The following is a 21,073-nucleotide window of genomic DNA, read 5'->3' on the forward strand; positions in this document are numbered from 1 at the left end:
TCCCTCCAGCTCCCTCTCAGCTCCGCTGTGCCGCCAGATGGCTACCTAATCATGACATTATTGTTACAGAGTGCTGCCACAATGCTGGGACGTCTCACGTAACGCCCTATGAGCGGAGGACGGCAAGCCAGAATTCACGCCTCCATTTTGTAGATTAGAAGCAAAGGCCCAGAAGGTGCAGGGAGCGAACGTCAGACAACTGAAGACGTGCCATGCTGCGTCCCAGGCCCGGAGGACAGGCGCCGGGGCCGCCTGCCACAGATCTGCTCGGTCAGGAATCCCTGCTCTCCACTTCCGGTCCAGTACAATCCCAGTGACTCATGCACACTAAGAGCCCGGCCCCAGGAGGCAGCGGGGCGCCAAGGGACTCGCTGCGCACCGGCCGCCTGGCTGGCCCCTGGACTCGGACCCGAGACTGTCCGCAGCGAGACCTGCTGGGCTTCCCCTGCCTCCCTCCTCAGGGACACTCCTCACACCCCGGAGCACATCACATACAGAACCCGAGTACTTGCAAATTAATGTTTAATGTTTATAAAGCCAAAGGGCTGGGATGCCCAAGTTCCTTTAAAAAAAAGTTTCTGTACAGTTCAAGGAGAACAAGGAGTCCTAAGGCACACCACCGTGTACAAATAACTTACACATGAAACTTCCTTCCCCGAAGAACAGAGACAAGGAAGAAAGCGAGGGTTGCTATTCCAAGTTTTTTCTTGTTTCTCCTTTTTTTTGGTGGGGTTAGATGGGGACAGATCCATCCGGGCCAGGCAAGGGTATATAAAGAAATAAGGCTAGGGGCAGGGAGCCATTCACAGAACCCAGGGCCCACGGACCTAGGTCTGAGTCTGTGGGGAGACGGGGTCGGGCTGAGAAGCAAACAGTCTCAGGCGGCCTACGTGGAGGCCTTGAGGCGGGCTGAGGCTGACCTGGAACTGAGCAATTTGTCCACCATGGTACGCGCATAGCGCAGGCGGCTAGCCAGCTCCTTGCAGCAGCCGTGCTCTTCCAGGAGGCTGAGCTTGTACGTTCGGAAGTCCCGCTTCTCATCAATGTAAGTCACAGCGGCCATCAAGGGGCACAATATCAGCTTCGTGTGGTCCTAGAGTGGGCAGACGGGGCAAGAGCCCAGGGTGAGCTCAGAGGATTCATGACTCTAGCGCTAAAAAGCACTTCAGAGGCCTAATCCAAACACCTTAGTATATACCAAAACAGGCCTGGAGAAAAGCAATTCACTCGAAGTAAAGAATTAAACCATTACCTTTCGTCTTGGAGTCAAAAGTGTCTATTGACTCCAAGGCAGAAGAGCGGTAAGGGCTAGGCAATGGGGGTCAAGTGACTTGCCCAGGGTCACACAGCTGGGAAGTGGCTGAGGTCAAATTTGAACCTAGGGCCTCCCGTCTCTAGGCCTGACTCTCAATCCACTGAGCCACCCAGCTGCTCCCAAGAGCTAAGAATTAAACTAAGGTCCTTAGTCTCTAAACCCATCATACCTCCCCCCAGTCTGGGTCAGGGTGCTCTCACCCCAACACCTGCAAGCTCACCTGGAAGAAGTTGATTTGTACAGTGCCATTGCTGAGGTGTAGAATAATGGCACTACGTGTGCGGAACCAGGTTCGCAGGTAGGGAAGGCGAGCCAGCTCATCCCCTTCTCTCGGAGTAATGTTAGCCCCAGCCTTCAGCAAGTGCTCACTCATGTAATTGCGGAAGTACTTGAGGAGAGTAATCTAGTGGAGGAAAGGAAGGGGGATGCAATAGCCCTCAGTACATCCCCAGAGTCGGGGTCTTCCTGGGCTAGTGCGGGGATTTCCCTCACAGCTGTGGTCCGCAGAAAGGGCAAAAGAATGATGAGACACTGAGGACAAAAGAGCCCCCACCCCACTGGGGACCACCCCACGCCTAAGTCTAAGCCCACATTAGTGAGGGCAGGCCAGAGCAGCTGCTGACCTCTTCCAGAGCTCACCTTTTTGGTCAGCGGTGAAGGATAGGAACGCACGGTGAGGTAGGACTCGGAGCCATCTCGCTCGATGTACTGCAAACTGTCCCCGTCGTTATACAGAATGAGCCGAGTGGAGTCGTTGAACAGCACTCCCACGCTGTTGTCACAGAGCTGGTATCCTAGGCACGCAAGGGACAGTCAGACGGATAACGGAGCAATGTCACATTATGGGAACTTTCACACAACGCACCCATCTGGGGCACCCAGTGCTGTGTGAGCTTGATGGCCAATAGCAAGGAGACCGTCTCTGAAAGACACTCAAGTCAAGCTAGCATCTCTTACTTTCCATTTTCGGACAGAGGAACGACCTATCCCAACCCAGTAAAGTAGTTCCTGGGACAGAATTCATGGCAGTTTGAGGTCCACGAGAGAAGGAGAGGCCAGGAAAGCAGCCTACATTCTGAGGGAGGTACGCCTCCCGCTCACCAAGTCTGACCTCCTTTTTTCCAGATGAGGACATTTCTATCCACCCCTGTTTGAGTGAGTCAAAAGGAACATGGCTGGAACTTACCAAGGCCATACTTGTCTGAGTAGTCCACCCATTTACTGACCCAGAAAATGGGAATGCAGGCAGGGTCCTCTGCCTCCTCTGGAAGAGAAGCAGAATATGAAATAATTAAGTAGCAGAATTTCAAGAGCCGAATGGGAATGTACAGCTCTTGTAGTCTAAACCCTTCCCTAGCACATGAATGCTTTTAAAACATCCCTGGCAAGTGGCTATCCAGCCTGTGCTTGAACAATTCTAAATGCAGTTAGCTCACTACCTCATGAGGTAGCCCTTTTTGTTACCAGACAGCTCCAAGTCTCTAAGTTCTCTTTACAATGAAGGCAAAATCAAGTCTCCTAGTTTTCATCCATTTAGTCCTACATATCCAAGGAAAACTTAAATCCAATAGCTCTACTTTATAGCCCTTCAAATAGATAAATTCCCCTTCCCTCCCAACTTGAAAACACAATAAATAGCCCTGCAAATTGGGGTGTGGCTTAGACAGACTTCTCTCTTCCCAAAAGCTATCTACATCCTTCATCGGGCTAAGACTCACCTTGTCTCACCAATCCTCGATCAGAAGGCTTTGCCGCATTGACACTGAGGAGTTGCTGAAGCATGTCAGAGAGGTAGCAGTCAGGGGGTCCATTTGGTTCCTGTACTATCACTTCTTCCTTTTCAAGGGGGCGCTCAGGGGCAGGGCTATCCATTCCTGGGAAGAGACAGAATTGGGACAGAAAAGTTTACCAGACCAGTGACAGACTCGGGAGACAACTAGAAAGTCCTCAGGGCACCCAAAGGTTTCAGATAAGGCCCAGCAACATGGACCAGCAGCTGCTTCACCCAATCTTTGCCCTCTTTACCTGGCTACAGGAGGAGGTAAAGGAGGAATTTCCACCCAGCCTCACTTCCCCTAGCATGCCAAAAAGTCATTCCCTTTGATCCACTTCTTTCTCAAAAAAGGAGGCCAAGAGGGCCAGAACGTAAGACTAAAGAGCACTTTGCTGAACTCTTCCAATATTCCCCTCAAAAAAACTTTAAGTAACTCTGGAAATTAAATTCAAGAGTGTCAAAGCCAACAAAAGGTCAGAATTGGACACTCTTCCAGCCCAAGACAACATATGATGTTGGAAAGAAAGATCTGTGATACAGGAGAGGAAGCTGATCCAGAGCCAACATGGATTAAAATCAATGGTGGGACTAGATGGTGACAACCGAACCAGCAACAGCTTCAAGAATTCTCAAGCTGGAGACCATCATACCACACAGGAAGCACCAAACACTTCCAAACCCCAGAATTAGTTCTGAAAACAGCAATGTGAAAAAGTGAAGCCTGAGACAGTAACCCCCACCCCAACTCTCTCCTCATTTCAATAATAGTGTCCAATATTACCAAAGTTCCAAAAATAAGAAATAGGGTGAAAAATCAAGATAATAGCAACAACAAAAAAGAACCTAACCATAAAAATCTACTCTGGTGATGGGAAAATAAGGATAAAATGCAGATGAAGACAAAAAAAACTTCAATAGCCATACAAGCAAAACCTCAAAGAAAAGGTATAAAGGAAACAAACCAAACAATAATTCCAAAAGAGCTAAATTTTTTGTTTAAAATCAAAAAGGAGAGGTAAAGGGAAAATGAGGTAAAGAAATTAAAGCAAAGGAAGATATAATTAACAGCTTGATAAAAGGGACAAAAAAGCATTTAAGAACAATACCTTCCATTAGCATTATTCTTATTCAATATTGTACTAGAAATGCTAGCAATTGCGGAGAGAAAAAAATGGAATTAGAATGGTCAAAGAGGTAATAATACTATCTCTTTTTGCAAACAATATGATAGTATATTTTAAAAAGCCTAGAGATTCAAATAAAGTTAGTTGAAATAATTAAACATTTTAGCAAAGTTACAAGGATCTAAAATAAGTCCACATAAATCATCAATGTTTCTACATATCCAAAGAAGAGATAATATAAAAAGATATAATAAGAAATACCCATTAGGAAAAAAAAAAACACAGAATAAAATATTGGAAAGTATAACAGTCAAAACAAAAACAGGTGGGGTAGTTGGGTGGCTCAGTGGATTGAGAGACCGGCGGAGATGCTAGGTTCAAATTTGGTCTCAGATACTCCCTAGCTGTATGACCCTGGACAAGTCACTTAACTCCCATTGCCTAGCCCTTACCACTCTTCTGCCTTGGAACCAATACATAGTATTGATTTTAAGACAGAAGGTAAGGGTTATTTTTAAAAAAAGAAAGTAAATATTGTTTGTGGGTAGTCAGAGCTAATATAATCAAAATGACAATTTTACTTAAACTATTTGTTTAATACCATCTCAACTGACCAAAAATGTATTTTGTTGAGCTAAAAAAATAAGACCAAGAATATTAAAGGAATTAACTTTAAAAATTAAAGGCAGGAGGTTTAACAGTAACAGATTTTAAACTGTATTATAAGACAATAATGATCAAAACTATCTGGTACTAGCTAAGAAATAGACAGGTAGATTCGCAGAACAAAACAGTAAAAGACTCTAGTAATCTTGTGTTTGTCAAATGTAAAGAACCAAGATTTGGGAATAGGAATTCACTATTTGGTAAAAATTACTGGGAAAATTGGAAAGCAGTCTGGCAAAAACTAGGTATATATAGCCCAATATCTTACACTATTTACCAAGATATGGTCAAAAAGGATGATACATGACCTAGACATAAAGGGAGATACCATAAGCAAATTAGTAAAACAGAGAACATATTACCCATCAGATTTACAGACAGGAAGAGAAAGTATTAAGAAAAAACAAAAGTTAAGCAGTGTGAGATATAAAATGGAAAGTTTTTATTACATTTAATTAAAAGGTTTTTGTATAAATAAAATCAATGTAGCCAAGATTAGAAGCAGAAAATTGGGTGGGGGAATATTTTATAGACAATTTCTCAGATAAAGGTATTCTTCCTAAAAATACAGAGAACTTTGTCAGATTTATAAGAATAGGAGCATTCCATTCTCAATTTGATAAATGGTCAAAAGATATGAACAGATAGTTTTCGAATGAAGGCATCAAAGCTATATATAACTATGCAAAACCACTCTACATCATTATTGATTAGAGACATGCAAATCAAAACAACTCAGATATCAAAATCACACAACAGATTGGCTAAAATGATTAAAAAGGGGAAAATTACAAATGTTGGAGGGGATATGGAAAAATGGGCGGATATTCACTGTTGGTGGAACTGAACTGATCCAACCATTTTGGAGATCAATTTGGAATTATGCCCAGAGTTGTAAAACTGTGTATACCTTTTGACCTAGTAATATTACTATTAGGTTTACTTCCTAAGGTAATTAGGGAAAAAGGAAAAGAACCCCTATATTCTAAAATATTTATAGCAGTTCTCTTTGCAGTGGCAAAGAACTGAAAATTATGAGGATGCCCATCAATTGGGGAATGACTGATTATGTTGTGGCACACAATTGTGATGGAATACTACTGCACACTAAAAAATGATAAGCAGGTTAATTAAAAAAAAAAACATGAAAAATCTTCCATGAAATTATGAAGAGCCACAAAAAAAAAAAATTCAGAACCAAGAAAACATTGCATACAATAGAAATCTTTTTTGAAGAATAATTGTGAATGTCCACCTCCAGAGAAAGAATGGATAGATGGAAGTATACATGGAATGGTTTTACATATACTTTTTTTTGGTCAAATGATGCTCTCTCTAATGTGGGGTAGGGAGAGAGGTAGACATATCTTGGAACTTTAATGTAACTGAACAGAATTGATAAAATGGGAAATGAATAAATTCTCTTTCTGAAGAAAATAATTTCTTAAAAATTAGAATTGAGCAAGTAGAATCTAATGACTTCTTGAGACATCAAGAAACAAAACAGGGGGCAGCTGGGTAACTCAATGAATAGAGCCAGGCCTAGAGATGGGAGGTCCTAGGTTCAAATCTGGCCTCAGACACTTCTCAGCCGTGTGACCCTGGGCAAGTTACTAAACCCCCATTGCCTAGCCCTCACCACTCTTCAGCCTTGGAACCAATACCAAGACAGAAGGTATTAAAAAAAAGAAAGAAAGAAAGTAAAAAAATGAAATAAATAGAAGAAAATGGGAAATCTCTCATTGGATAAAGACTGATCTGGAAAATAGATTCAGTAGAGATAATTTAAATTTTGGATTATCTGAAAGCTATGATTAAATAAAGAGCCAATTCATATTTCAATAAAAGAAAACCGTCCCTATAAACTAGAACCTAGAACCAGAGTTTAAAATAGAATTTGAAAGAATTCACTTATTACCACGTAAAAGAGATCTCAAAATGAAAACTCTGAGGAATATTATAGCCAAATTCCAGAATTCTCAGGTCAAAGAGTAAAGATAAAAAACCATTTTAAGTATTGTGAAACCACAGTCAGGATCACACAAGATTTAGCAGCTAACACATTAAAGAACTTGAATATGACATTCCAGAAGGCAAAAATAGCTAGCTGGGAGTAGAACCAAGAATAATGTACCCAGCAAAACATAGTATAATCCTTCAAGGGGGGAAAAGGGGATATTTAATGAAAAAGAACTTTTCAAACATTTCTGATGAAAAGACCAGTTGAACAGAAATTTTGGCTTTGAAATATAAGACTCAAGAGAATAATAGAAAGATTAAACATGAAAGAGAAACCATAGGGACTCAAAAAAAGGTTAAATTGTTTACCTGTCTATATGGTAAGATGAGATGTGTTTTTTAAGAACTTTATCATCATTAGGGCAGTTAGAAGCATTCTACACAGAAAGAAGGTGTGGAGGTTTAGCTTAGGTGGCTCAGCAGAACCCTGGACAAGTTAACACCCATTGCCTAGCCCTTTCCATTTTTCTGCCTTGGAACTGATACTTAGTATCATTTCTAAAACAGAAGATGTGGGGAAGGATGAGAGGAAGAAAGGAAAGAAAGAGAAAGAAGGAATGAAAGAAAGAATAGGCTGATTATGTTGGAAAGGCATTTTGAATACAAATCTAATATAAAATATATAAAATACAAATATAAATATAATAAATATAAATCTATCTTACCTACTAGGGAAATAGGAGGGGAAAAGGACAAGAGAAAGAGGGAATGAGCTAAGAGCAGATAAAAGGCAGTAGTTAGAAGTAAAATAGACTTGAGAGGAGGGACAGGATAAAGAGAGGATTAGCAGAAGAAAACAGGATGGAGGGAAATGCAATTAATAAATATAACTGTGAATGTAAATGGGATGAATTCACCCATAAAATGGAAGTGGATAGCAGAATGGATTAGAAAACAGAATCCAACAATATTTTGTTTACAAAAAATACACAGTTAAAATAAGGGGCTGGAACAGAATCTATTTTATACCAACTAGCAATCATGATCTCTGACAAAGAAAGCAAAAATAGATCTAATTAAAAGGAACAAGCAGGGAAACTACATCTTGCTAAAAGGGAACCATAAATAATGAGGTAATATGGATACTAAACATATATGCACCAAAAGGCATAATATACAAATTCCTAAAGGAAAATTTAAATAAATTATAGGAGGAAATAAGATAGCAAAACTATATTAGTGGGGTACACCTCAACCTTAACCTACAAAATTATTTAAACCTAACCATAATATATGGTTAATAAATAAATAAATAAATGACAAAGAAGTCAAGGAGATTAATAAAATCTTGAGAAAAATGAAATATGACAGATCTCTGGAGAAAACTGTGTGGGAATAAAAATGCCTTTTTCTCAGCTATCCATGGTACCTTCACAAAAACTGATACGTATTAGGGCAAAAAAACCTCACAAGGAAATACAGGAAAGCAGAAACATTAAATGCAAAATAAGACAAATAAACAAGTGAAATAGATGAATATTTACAAAAATAAAAATTGCCTAAATTAACAGAAGAGGAAATAAAATACTTTTAAAAATCCTATCTTAGTGACTTGCCTAGGATCACACAGCTAGGAAGTGTCTGAGGCCAGATTTGAGCCCAGGACCTCCCATCTCCAGGCCAAGCTCTCTATCTATTGGGCCACCTAGCTGCCTCCAGTGCAAAAAAATTTAAATAAAATGCTAGCAAGGAGATTACAGCAATATCCCCAAAAGATCATACACTATAACCACATGGGATTTATACCAGTAACATAAGGCTGGTCAATATTAGGAAAATGATCAGTATAAATGACCATATCAATAACCAAAACCAACAAAAATTGTATGACTATATCAAGAAAAGAAGAAAAAGTTTTTGACAAAATATAACACCCATTTCCATTAAAACAGTGGAAAGGATAGGAATCAATGGAATCTTTCTTAAAATGTTAAGTAGTATCCATCTAAACTCCAAAACAAGCATTATCTTTTGATGGAAATAAAACTTGAAACTTTCCCAATAAGATCAGTAGTGAAGTAAGGATGCCCATTTTTACCACTATTATTCAATATTGTACTAGAAATGCTAGCTCTAGTAATGAGTGAAGAAAAAGAAATAGCAGTAGATCAGTGGAATAAATTAGTTATTACACAATATGCAGTAGAAAATGACCATCATAATCTAGTATTTAATAAGCCCAAAGACCTAAACTTTTGGGGTAAGAACTCAACATTTGAAAAAAATTGCTAGGAAAACTAGAAAGCACTTTGGCAGAAATTAGGCAAAGACCAACATCTCACACCATATAACAAGATACAGTTAAAATGAATTTTAAATTTTAAAATTGGATATAAATGGTGACATCATAAGTAAATTTGGAAAGCACAGAAAACAGCACCTGTCAGAGCTATGGATGTGGGGAAAAATTTGTGACCAGAAGGGAGAGCAACACAGGATGTAAAATGGATAATTTTTACTTCATGAAACTAAAAAGCATTTTCACAAATATAAATAATGTAGCTAAATTAGAAGGAAACCAGAAAATGGGAGGGAAATTGTATAGCCAGTTTCTCTGATGTAGACTCCATTTCTCAAAGAGGTAGGAAATTGAGCCAAATTTATAAAAAATAAGTACTGTTCCTCAGTAGATACATGGTCAAAAGATATGAATGGGCAATTTTCAGAGGAAGAAAGCAAAGCTATGAAGAGTCATATGAAAAAAGAATGCTCTAAAAAACTACTGATGAGGTAAATGCAAATTATAACAACTTTTAAGAAAATACCCCCAACTTATCAGATTAACTAACATAGCAGAAAAGAAAAATGACATGTGTTGGAGGGGATGTGAAAAATGGAAACACCAAGGCACTGTTGTTAGCTGTGAACTGATCCAATCATTCTCAAGAACAATTTGCAACTATGCCCAAAAGGCTATATACAGCACATACCCTTTGAACCAGCAATACCATGAGGTCTCTATCCCAAAGAGATCAAAGAAAAGGGAAAGGACTTAACTTATACAAAAATATTTATAGCAGTTCTTTGTGGTGGCAAAGAATTGGAAATTGAGGCAAAGCCCATCAATGGGAGAATAGCTGTACAAGTGGTATATGATTGTGAGAGAAGTCTATTGTGCTATAAGAAATGACGAGCAGAATGATTTCAGAAAAATGATTGCTAAAAAAATTTTAATATGTAATTGGGAAATAATTGGGGGAAAATAAAAAGGGAATTAATGAAATAATAATTTTTAAAAAAAGGTGTCAAAACTTTTAAAAAGAGGATGAAATGAGAACTAGTTTCAGTCTCAGAAAAAGAGGACTTCCTCAAATTATTATTTTTCTATATAAAATTTTCCCTTATCTAGAAAATGGGAATAATAATACTTGTCCTACCTAAATCACAGGGTTGTTTTGAGGAGCTTTATAAACCTCAAAAAAGACATAATATTTTTACCTGTTATGTATAAATGTCATTACTTTTCATTTGTCTCTAAACCAGCACTTGTCTTTTAACCAAAAACCTTACATTAAAAAGAAACGGCCTGCCTCTTGCTAACAGCAACTGAAACTGAAGTGATCAATGCTCATGTGAGCAAACTAACTTTTTCCAAATAAACAAACAAATAAATAAATTAAAATTTAAAAAATCAGAAACCTGAATAGTTATTCTTCTAGATGGTTAAGCTTGTTAACCTAGTACAATATATGTAGATGAGTTAAATAAGATTTTAAAAGGTCTTTGTGCTGTTCTTTGCCATCTTACTAATAGATGATAGAAACAGTCTTCTCCCTCCCCCACTGCTTCAGTATTCAGATGTAGCCACTCCAGAAACTGGTCCAAAAAGTCGTCAAATAAATCACTGTGTTAAAATGTAGTGATCGTGTGCTTCCCTACTCTGGAGCTGTGAACAATGTTATATAAAGATCTCATCAAATACATGAAATGTGTCTTTGCTTATGTAGTCTCACAATTCCCAGTAACGGCATGTTCCAGGTATCTGGTTAAACCAAACGGCATTCTCTCATCGACTCATAATTGAAGGAATCCTGAGGGGTCACATTAGTCTACATGATTCCCAATATTTTGATGATGACATTTCAACATAATTGGTTTGTAATCCCACGCATCTTATTTTATGCATTTAAAAACACTGTTGTGAGAGGGAGCCCACAGGCTTCACCAGACTGTCAAAGGGCTCCATGATATTTACAAAAAACATCAGGAACTCTCTTTATAGGGATCCTTCCTAATGACTCCCCAATGGGGAGCCATGGAGAGCCTTTGCTTGAAGCCAGTCAGAAGACTTGCCCTTGAAGAGGGAGGTTCATCATTTTCATACTAGCTACATTTCAAAGCAGTGACTTACTCTTGGTTTTATAATTCTCCAGGTTAACTGTGCAGCTACCCCTGAACGCTGAGTGATGGCTTGACTTATCCAAGCTTAGAGTCAGTGGAAAGTGACTCTTCTAGGCTAGGTGATTCTGAGGGCAAACACCCCCTGGAGAACCTGGAATTAAGGGCCAGTTTAGATGCAGAATTACAGAGGAACCCTGCTGCCACCTGAGCTAGCTATTACCTCCCACCTAAGTGCCAGCCTCACTCCTTAAGCTTAACCCACAGCCGGCCTCTTCTCGGAAAGCACAGAGGGATTCCTCGGGCGGCGCCAGCTGCGCCCCACCCCGATGGGGGTGAGGGTAGGGCTGAGTTCATAAAAACAAAAAAGGTCTGTGGGCTGAGAAATTCTGCTTGTTTTCAAGGCTTTGTTCATCCTGGTCCCTTCTTTGAGAGGCAGCAAGATAGGATAGGCTAGGGGCTAGGTGACCAGAAGGCCCGAGGCTGACCTGTACCTTTATTGAGAGCTGTGAGAGGCTTCCGGCCTCCAGATTCCACATTGTTGGGGGCAATGGAGAATCTCGGCGGGATGGTGAGACAGGTCGTGGGAAGCCGAGCGGGGATGTAGCCGGAAGAAAAAAACTCGTCATTAAGAAGTTCACTAATGGTGGGGCGGGAGGCAGGGTCGGAGCGAAGCATCTTCTGGATGAGGGAGGCAGCCACAGGGTTGATGTGCTAAAATCCAAAGGAGAAGACAGCGATGAATGGAAGGTAAAAAATATGAATGGTAACAGCTAACATTTATATAGCACTTGAAGTTTTTCACGATACTTTATGCATAACACTACATTTGAAGCTCACAGACCCAATATCTGATAGAAAGTTGGCCCTGGAGCCAGGGAGTCTGGGGATGGAGTCCTGCCTTTAACCCATACTGGCTATGTGACCCTGGGCAAGTCACTTAACCTCTAGAAGCCCCAAGCCACCCTTTCAAGGCTGAAAGCCGCAGAGAAGTCACTGACCTGTATTGATGAGTCCCCTCATATAGGGACTCCCTGTATAAAATCACAGGCTAGTCTCTATCCCTGGATGGCCATAACCATTTTACAGATGAGGAAACCAAAGCCCAGAAAAGTTAGTGACTTGCCAAAGTGAGTATCTATAGCAGGATTTGAATTCAGATACCCTTGCTGCCTAAGACACCTGAACCGGCTGTCTAGAGCATCCCTGCAGAATCTGGGATGTTCTCATTTATTGCTTCTCCAGGATGACTCTCCCCAATTCTAGACAGTAGTCCAAAGCCCAAAGAATCACAGCCTTGTGTATACAAGCCCCAGATTTGCTTAGAAAGCCATTGAATCCACTGCAGCCAGGACAAGGATTTAGGTAAGATAGCCCAAGGATTGGAGAGGAAGTTGTGACCATAGCAGAACTCTCCTCCCCAGGCTAGGCCAGGCCTTTCCCAAGGCCCAATCTCTACTGATCCTCTTTCCTTCTTCTCCTGCTCTGTTTTCTAGGGTTGAAACACCCTCAAAGGCGTAGACTCTGCCTGACATAACACGTGGCCTCACACCTTCTTGCCAAGGAAGATATAACAGAATATAATCTAAGATCTTTGAACTAGACTGAGGACACCCAGCCCCAGGGTCTCCAGAATGAAATCTGATATTCCTCCCTGAGATGAAGACATAAAGGCTGGGCAGGCCAGGGTTTCATGGAGGAAATCCACCTCTGCCAATAGACATGAAATTTAATTTCATTTCCTGTGCACATGAAAATATTTGTCTCCCCTTCTGGGGCCTTACCTAGTCCTACCCAGAGGCAGTATGTTGCTTGCCAAAGCCCCAGTTCTATTGGAGATCACCCCAGTTCCATTTGAACATCACAGATTTTGAGTCAGATGGACTGTTGGGGTCACCCAAACCAACTCTTATTTTACAAATGAGAAAACAAGTCCAGAAAGGATCAAGTGATTTTGTCCCAAAGGCACAGTAGGTCAATAGCACTGTTCCCGACTGTGGGGCTAGGAGGCTCCTAACATAAATAAGATTCCCTCCCACACTAGAATAATACTTTAATATATTCTCTAGGGAAGACTGAAAAGCAGCTGAGCCCAGAACTCCAACCTTCCAAAGTTTATTTCTCTAGTAGTTCTTAGGTAGTTATAAAAACACTCTACCTGGGGCAGCTAGGCCTAGAGATGGGAGGTCCTGGCCTCAGATACTGTGTGACCCTGGACTTTACCTCAACTGCCCAGCCCTTATTGTTCTTTTGCCTTGGAACCTATACTTAATATCGATTCTAAGACAGAAAGTAAATGTTTTTTAAAAATCCAGTGACAAAAATCTAGTCAGCTACAGAGATTTGGCTCTCTATATCCACAGAGCCACTGAACTGCCTCCACTGAATTCCTTCTTAAATTTCCAGAACACACCAATGTGTTTTCATAGCAGGTACAAACAAAAGTTTTCCTGGTCATCAATGCTACAAAACCAAAGTATATTCTTGAAGTCTTACAGCAGACCTAGGGCCAATCTGATTTCATACTCTGGATGTAGTTGAGAGATGTGTTTTTAGGAGTGTAGATTCCTAGTTGATGGTTATTAAAAACTACTTCTAAGTAGCATTTCAAATTAGTGTTGCTAAAGCTTTGAAAAGCCCTCACAGTGGAAGTTTTCTCAGGTTTTAAAGAGGAAATCTTTCAGTTCAGGCTTAAGGTGATTGTTTTCTGAAGCTCTCTATAACAAGGTAGTATTCCCAATCCATCACTTAAAAGGTTATAGATGAGATTTTTCTATTAGCGCATATTTTACAATGAGATTCAGAAGGCAGAATCCTCAAAAAGTTTTCTAATAAATGTAAAATAATGTTGTCACTGAGTTATTTTCAGTTATATTTGATTCTTTGTGACCCCATTCAGGGTTTTCTTAGCAAAGATGCTAGAGTGATTTGCATTTCCTTCTCCAGCTCTTTTTTTCTGACAAGGAAACTGAGGCAAATGGATATGCGACTTGCCCAAAGTCACATAACTAGTGTCTGAGGACACATTTAAACTCAGAAAGATAAGTCTTCCTGACTCCAGGGTTGGCTTTATCCATTGCATGACCTAGCTGCCCATTGTAATGTAAAACAATACAATAATAAAGAATTCAGAAGCAAAGTCTTAGCCATAAATGAACCAAATCTATTCAGCTGGTCCAAATTGCCACCTGAACTCTGAAAGCTATACCCTTACCCAACTGCCCTCTTTACTCCTAAAATGTTCTTGTATGCACACACATACACACTGGTAACAAAAATCAACTCATTTATTTTACAACCATTTATTAAACACCTACTATGTGCCAGGCATTGTGCTAAGATCCTAGGATTACCATGAACAATCTTTGCCCTGTAGGAGGTTACATTCTATTAAGAGGAAAAACCATAACCATGGATAGCTAAACTTAAAAAACGTATATAAAAATAAAAATTAATTTCTAGAGAGAATGGCATAAACAACTTGGCAGATCAAGGTTGACTTCATTTAGGGAGTGGCACTTGAGATGAGCCTTTTGAAGGAAGCTAAGGATTCTAGATGGTAGAGGTGAGGAGGGAATGTATGGGGAAGAGACATAGCCTGTACAAAGGCATGGAATCAATAGCAAATAGGTCAGTTTGGAATGTAATGTGCAATAAGGCATCTTACAAAGGGCTTTAAAATTCCAAACAAAGGACTTAATATTTTATACATTAGGCAATTTGGAGCTAGTAAAGCTTATTGAGCAGGGAAGTGAAATGGTCAGGTTAGGAATATTAAATTTATTAATAATTAAATATTTGGCAACTATGTAGACAGTGGACCAGACAGAGGAGAAAATGGATGTGGGGAAACCAGTTAGGAAGTTTGTGCAATAATACAGGCAAGGAGAAATAAAGGTTTGAATTAAAGTAGGAGTGAAGGGATGGGAATCAAAGTGAAGCATATATGAAGTGAGAATAGTGTATCCATAACATTTCTATGAGACAGATGTTAGGCATAGGACTTCCTGCCCCATGACTCTGTAAACCTTAAAATTCCTTAGACTTATAAATGTTGGAAATTTCACCATTGGGAAATTTCATACTTGAAAAATTTCCTATTGATAGTGGGAACTCTATTGGAATGTGAACCCCATTGGCATGGGAGGTTCCTCCTCCTCCCTTCTTAAGATTACTTTAGGACAGAAACCTTTTGCTGAACAATGGAAAGGGCTTTGACCTATGCTTAAGCATAGAACAGGAATTTCTTTGAGTCATGATTGATTTTAGAATTGATACAATAGAGATACTTGGAATGACAGAACCAGGTCTTGGAAATTACAATCTCCACCCCACTCAGTCCTAACAGGATTAGGAAGGGCTGCAGCAAAGGATCAAGATTTAATTATTGAGAATATGACCTTCAACAGACATGTGCAAAGCCACAGACCTCTGGGCGGTCCTGGGTTAAGCTAGAGCCACCATTGGCACAGGGAAGACATGGACAGTGATTGGTAGATGTGAGAACTGAGGGGAGGGAACTTGGATGGTTTCCTTAAAGATAGAGGGGTCTGAGGACTGAGGGGTGGTTGGAGAGGTTTTTGGTCTGAGAGGTGGTGCTTTGAGAGTTGGCTCTGAAGGAAGCTGGAGGTGGAGGCCCCTGAGACTCTTTCTCCATGTTGGTCACGTGAGTAATAGGGACTGATCTCCTTTCTTTGCCTCAGCTATCTAAGGGCTTGGGCCTTTTGGCCCAGCCTTAACAGAAGGGGTATTTAAGCCCTATTCCCTTCTCTCCCCTTTCTTTCTCCCTCTCTCTCTCTATCTCTAATTCCTTTCTTCCTCCTGTTTGTAATTAAACTCTATAAAAGGTTGACTGCTGACTTGAGTTTTCATTTAGGAATTACATAGCTGAATTCCTTGGCAACCTTAAATTAATATATATCAACTCACTCAGAAGTCCCAGAAATCAGTGGTATGGTCACTCTGGAAGCTCAGCTTACCTTGGGAATGCTGTATTCATTTTTCTTGATTCTGATGTAGGTCTCCTTTAAGCAAGAGGTTTCAAAGGGTGGTTTGCCTACCAATAAAGTATACCTGCAAATATAAGGAATATTTAAAGGCCATTCACTTTACAATCCAGGTTACCTTCCCCTTGACATCCTCCACCTTATTAACAATTTCTTTTCTTCAGTGTTTTTTCCCAGAACTAAACATAATACTCCAGGAAGAGTCTAAGTATAACAAAATAATTGCCTCCTTCCCTACTTATTGACTGGAAGCTTTACCTCTAAATGCAGCCCAAGATCATATTAGTTTTGGCTGCCACATATTGAACTTGTAAGCCAGCTAAGACATCAAGAAAGTTTTTTCAAAAAAATTTAGAATCTTGCTTCCATCATCTTGTACTTGTGAAGTCCTTTTTTGGTAAGCAAGTACGAAAGTGCAGAGATGTAGAAAAACATTCTTCAGGTCTTAAGAGGCCAAACCAAGAGCAAAGGGTTCATTTAGCTACTATAAGAAAGTAGCTACTGATTGGGAGAGGCCCCCAGTGGGATGTCATATCAAGAGGGACACACTTCCATTCCCTCTGCTCTAAGGATCTTTGTCTAGATAACGACAATCACCTAAAAGCAAGAGTCAGCCTTTCCACATGTCCTGCCCACCTTCTCAACTGTCTCCAAAACCCAGGGTTCTCAAGTATCTCACTGACTAAAATCCCACTTTCCTGGATCATCCTTCCTTCTAGTCTACCCTTCCTTGAGACAAAAATTGTCCTAAGGATAAGGGAACTACAAAAGGAAGGTCGTTAGTTCCTGGACTCCCAATAAAGGACTGAGTTAGCCCACTACTCACATGATACACCCAATGGACCAGACATCCACCTCAAAGCTGTGACCCTTCTTACTTAGCACCTCAGGGGCTATGTAGTTGGGTGTTCCGCAGAGGGTCCTCTTCCGCTCACCATCATATTCTACTCTGGTTGCTAATCCAAAGTCCCCTATAGTAGGAATTAAGAAGCAAATCATTCTTCTTAGGAATTCAGATTGGTTTGATCTACAGTCCCATTTAGGTTGTCATTGATGCCCATTTCTGGCACCTAATAGCCTGGGATCCTTTCAACAAAGCTGGTCTCATTGTGGCCTATAACATAGAATAGAATTTTTCCATCCCACTTTTCCAGACTAGGGTAGTCCCAAAGCCTGTGAGAATTAACTCCCCAGTCTCATCCTATTATATAGGATGAGAAGAGAAGTTATATCCTCCCTTGTGCATTAGTTGCCAGTCAAAAATTTATTTTGAAATAAGATCCAGATTTCCTTTCAGTTTCACTGGTTCCCCAGTTCTACTGTACAGGAGAAACAAAGGCAAACGTGGTTTCTACAGTGTCCTTTTAGGACCAGCCAGACTGTCCTCACTTCTGTGCCTACCACACCACCTTACTTTTCTAAAAAAACAGAGGGTTCTGCAAGTGAAATATGACTCCAGGTTAATAATAATCATAAGCAATTTAGCACTGAAATCTTCCCCAGTGTATAGCTTGCTTCCACGATGTTGTGTGCTGCTTAGCCAAGAGGAGTTACTTAATAGCAAAGCTAAACAGGAACTATATGACTGTCTTTCCAAGGCTTTTTAGCTTGTGGAAAAGGTGCCAAACCCAAAGATTTTAGACTAACCCCCATTTGGGGGATTTGTTTACCCCCCCCCATATTCATCGTGCAATTATTTTTTTTTGTTTTTTTTTTAAACCCTTACCTTCCGTCTTGGAGTCAATACTGTGTATTGGCTCCAAGGCAGAAGAGTGGTAAGGGCTAGGCAATGGGGGTCAAGTGACTTGCCCAGGGTCACACAACTGGGAAGTGTCTGAGGCCAGATTTGAACCTAGGACCTCCCGTCTCTAGGCCTGGCTCTCAATCCACTGAGCTACCCAGCTGCCCCCTTCATCGTGCAATTATATGCATTTATGAAGTTTTTGCTCAGAGCCCTCACACAGAACTCATCATGTGCCATTTATAAAGTTCTGCACAAAATCCCAGCTTGGTTAGGGGTATGAGGGATCCTCAGTCTTACCGATCTTCACTTCCATGTCATCATTGAGGAAGAGGTTACCCAACTTGAGGTCTCTGTGAATAACTTTATTTTGATGGAGATACTGACAGCCCAGGACAATCTGCCGCAGGTAATACCTGGCCTCAGGCTCAGTCACAGCTTTCCTTCTTTTATGTAACTCCAGTAGAGACTGTGGGAGGCAGGGAAAAGAGACAAGCTCTAAGTCAAAGGGTTTTAGACTCTCTAAGGGAGGTGCGGGTCGTCTAGGTCTAGGCCCCAATTCAAACCTAGGGGGGAAAAAGGAGGCAGAGGCTCTCCCACCCTAACCCAGTATAAGGAGAAACTTATGAGCTACCCACTTCCTCACTCTGAGCCCTGGAAGGGACTTGCAATATGCAAACATCCAGAGAGGCCTTGAACTTAAGAACTCGAGGACACAATAGAACGTGGGGTCAGTGCTCAACTCGGCCCAGCCTCAAAACCCCCGCCCCGAGTTTTTGCTAAGTGCCGACGCTGGTTCTATGGTGACGGCTAGGTAGGAAAGAAAGCTCGCCCCACCCCCACTCCCACTCTCTCCTCCTCCACCTTCCTGCAGGCCCTCTAGGGAAGCTGGGGCCCTCTAGCCCTCTGATTGCACCCCAGGGGCCCAACGTCTCCCCTTCCCCCCCCAAATCCATCTCCAGGAGTCCTTCCTCACCCGCCTCCGGCACAGCTCCAGTACCACGAAAACGAAGTCGCTATCTTCGAAGAAGCCGTGGAAACCGACGACGTGCTGGTGGACTAGGCTCTTGTGGATATTGATCTCCATGGACATCTTCTCCTTCTGATGCGGCTTCAGCAGCAGCGACTTGGGCACGATCTTGCCCGCAAACACCTCCTTGCTCTCCAGGTCCGAGAGCTCGAAGCATTTGGCGAAGCCGCCCTTGCCCAGAAAACGGCCCCGCAGATAGCGCCGTCTGCTGCGCGGGTCCACCAGCACCTCCGGGATCTCCTTGGCCGGGGCAGCCGCAGGTGGTGCGGCTGCAGTCCCGCCGCCTCCTCCGGCCCCGCCGCCGGTGCCAGCCGGCTTGCCCCGGGGCTCTGAGGAGCCCACGCCGGGCTGCCGCAGGGGCAGCTTCACGGGAGCCGTGCTCATGTTGTTGCCGCCGCCGCCGCCGCTGTCCCCAGCTGGACCCGGCGCCTCTCCCTGTCCCACCGGCTGCCGCTCCGTTCTCCTGCTGCTTTCCACCCGGCTGGCTGTGCTGGCTGTTCTGGCTGTGCTGGCTGTGCTGGCTGTGCTGGCTGTCCTGGCTCCGGTGCGGTGCAGCAGCTCCGGTTCGGCTTGGCTCGGCTTGGCTTGGCTTCGCTCTGCCCAGCCCCTAGGAGCGCCGCCGCAGAGTCAGTGCTACTAGCCCAGAATTCAAACCCAGCGCCGGGAACGTTACCGAGCGGTCCGCGCCGCCGATTGGCTGCAGCGATTTAAAATCCAAACCCGCCTGCCGCGGGGCACTATGGGAGCGCCCTCGCCAAGACTCCCCTCCCAACCTTCGAAGGCAAGCAAAGCTTTCAACAAACTTTATTGACAGCGGGAGGGCGCTCACAATCTGGGTCAACTCCTACAGCCAGAATGGAAAAGAGAAATGGAAACGCTAGACGCGAAGCCTTCTTAAGGAATCTAGGGGAGAAGTAAATAAATAGATGATTATCCAGGAACTATCTGGGATCTCCATGAAGCTAGTTCAATCTGTAGCTGAACAAGAATTCTCCCATACAGTGATTTCGTGCGGTCATCCAAGTCTTTGTTTGAAGATTATATGTGTGTATATATATATGTATATGTATATATATATATATACACACATATATATATATATATTTGTGGGTGTGTATGCATATGCGTGTGCATACACACACACCTCTGCAGAAGCAAATTCATTTTACTTTTGAGTAGTTCTAAATGCTGGAAAGTTTTTCCTAAACAGGAAAGTAAATAACTTTCCGTTGCTGACCCTAGTTCTGCCCTCTGGGGCCAAGGCACAACAAGCTAATCCCATTTTGATTTGACAGTCCTTCAAATACAAGTAGGCTACCGTCGGTCTAGACCTCTCCCGCCAGGGTCTTCCCTTTGTCATTCTAAATATCCCCCGTTCCTGGAACTCTTCGCCAAGTGAATATGGACTTTGGACTTCTCACCAACCCCCGACATCTTCTGAACCCTTTTCAGTTTGTCGGAGTCCCTCCTAAAATGTCGCTCCTTTGTTTAAGAACTTACATGGTTCTCCAATACCTCTAGGATTGGTCATGGAATATAGAGAAACCCTTCGTAACCCACCGTTCCAAACTTATTGTTCATTATCCCTCTTCTCTCATTGCCCTCTTAGGTTCGGATAAAAACGATCTACTTGCAGTTCAGAGGACTTGGGGATCGCCTATCAAGTTGTCCCTGCCTTTGCATAGGCAATCAATAAATTCATCCCACGTTCCTGGATTGCCCTGCCTCTTCAACTTCGACTCCTAAAACCCTTAATTTGGTTCCGTTCAGTTACTGCCTTCTACTAGACGCCTTTCCTCTTACCCCTTAGTTGTTAGGGCTTTCTCCCTCCTTAAATTTTCATGTACATTTTTATAATCCGAGGGGTGCTGGAGTCAGCTGTTACTTGCTTAGGGAGAGAACCCTTGAAATTTTTCTGTGTGAGGGTTTATCCCTCGGAAATCGGCAATTGCTATGAATCAGAGCCTGACTTACTGTTCTGTTGATTTCTAGATTTTTAGGAAAGTAATGAAGAAAATAATAATTCATATAAAACTGAAAAATGTGTCATTCTGATATTT

General features: G+C 41.9%; 2 protein-coding genes across 2 annotated transcripts in view; one reads left to right on the forward strand and one right to left on the reverse strand.

Moving 5' to 3' along the window:
* Positions 1–702, forward strand: part of ERN2 (endoplasmic reticulum to nucleus signaling 2) — a 35,757-nt gene extending 35,055 nt beyond the window's left edge. Inside the window, exon 23 of the mRNA XM_007498764.3 lies at positions 70–702. The gene's annotated coding sequence lies outside the window, so the exon portion shown is untranslated. The remainder of the gene's footprint in view (positions 1–69) is intronic.
* Positions 506–19,698, reverse strand: PLK1 (polo like kinase 1). The gene is made up of 10 exons (XM_001377666.5): positions 18,960–19,698; positions 18,284–18,452; positions 17,069–17,213; positions 16,216–16,309; positions 11,731–11,950; positions 3,034–3,189; positions 2,502–2,579; positions 1,955–2,109; positions 1,536–1,718; positions 506–1,093 (listed from the first exon to the last, which is right to left on the reverse strand). Exons 1-10 carry the CDS (start codon positions 19,395–19,397, stop codon positions 887–889), a joined length of 1,845 nt encoding a protein of 614 aa, XP_001377703.2. The 5' UTR covers positions 19,398–19,698; the 3' UTR covers positions 506–886.
* Positions 19,699–21,073: the final 1,375 nt, after the last annotated feature.

Source organism: Monodelphis domestica, chromosome 7 (assembly GCF_027887165.1).
Source record: "Monodelphis domestica isolate mMonDom1 chromosome 7, mMonDom1.pri, whole genome shotgun sequence".
Lineage (NCBI taxonomy): Eukaryota > Metazoa > Chordata > Mammalia > Didelphimorphia > Didelphidae > Monodelphis > Monodelphis domestica.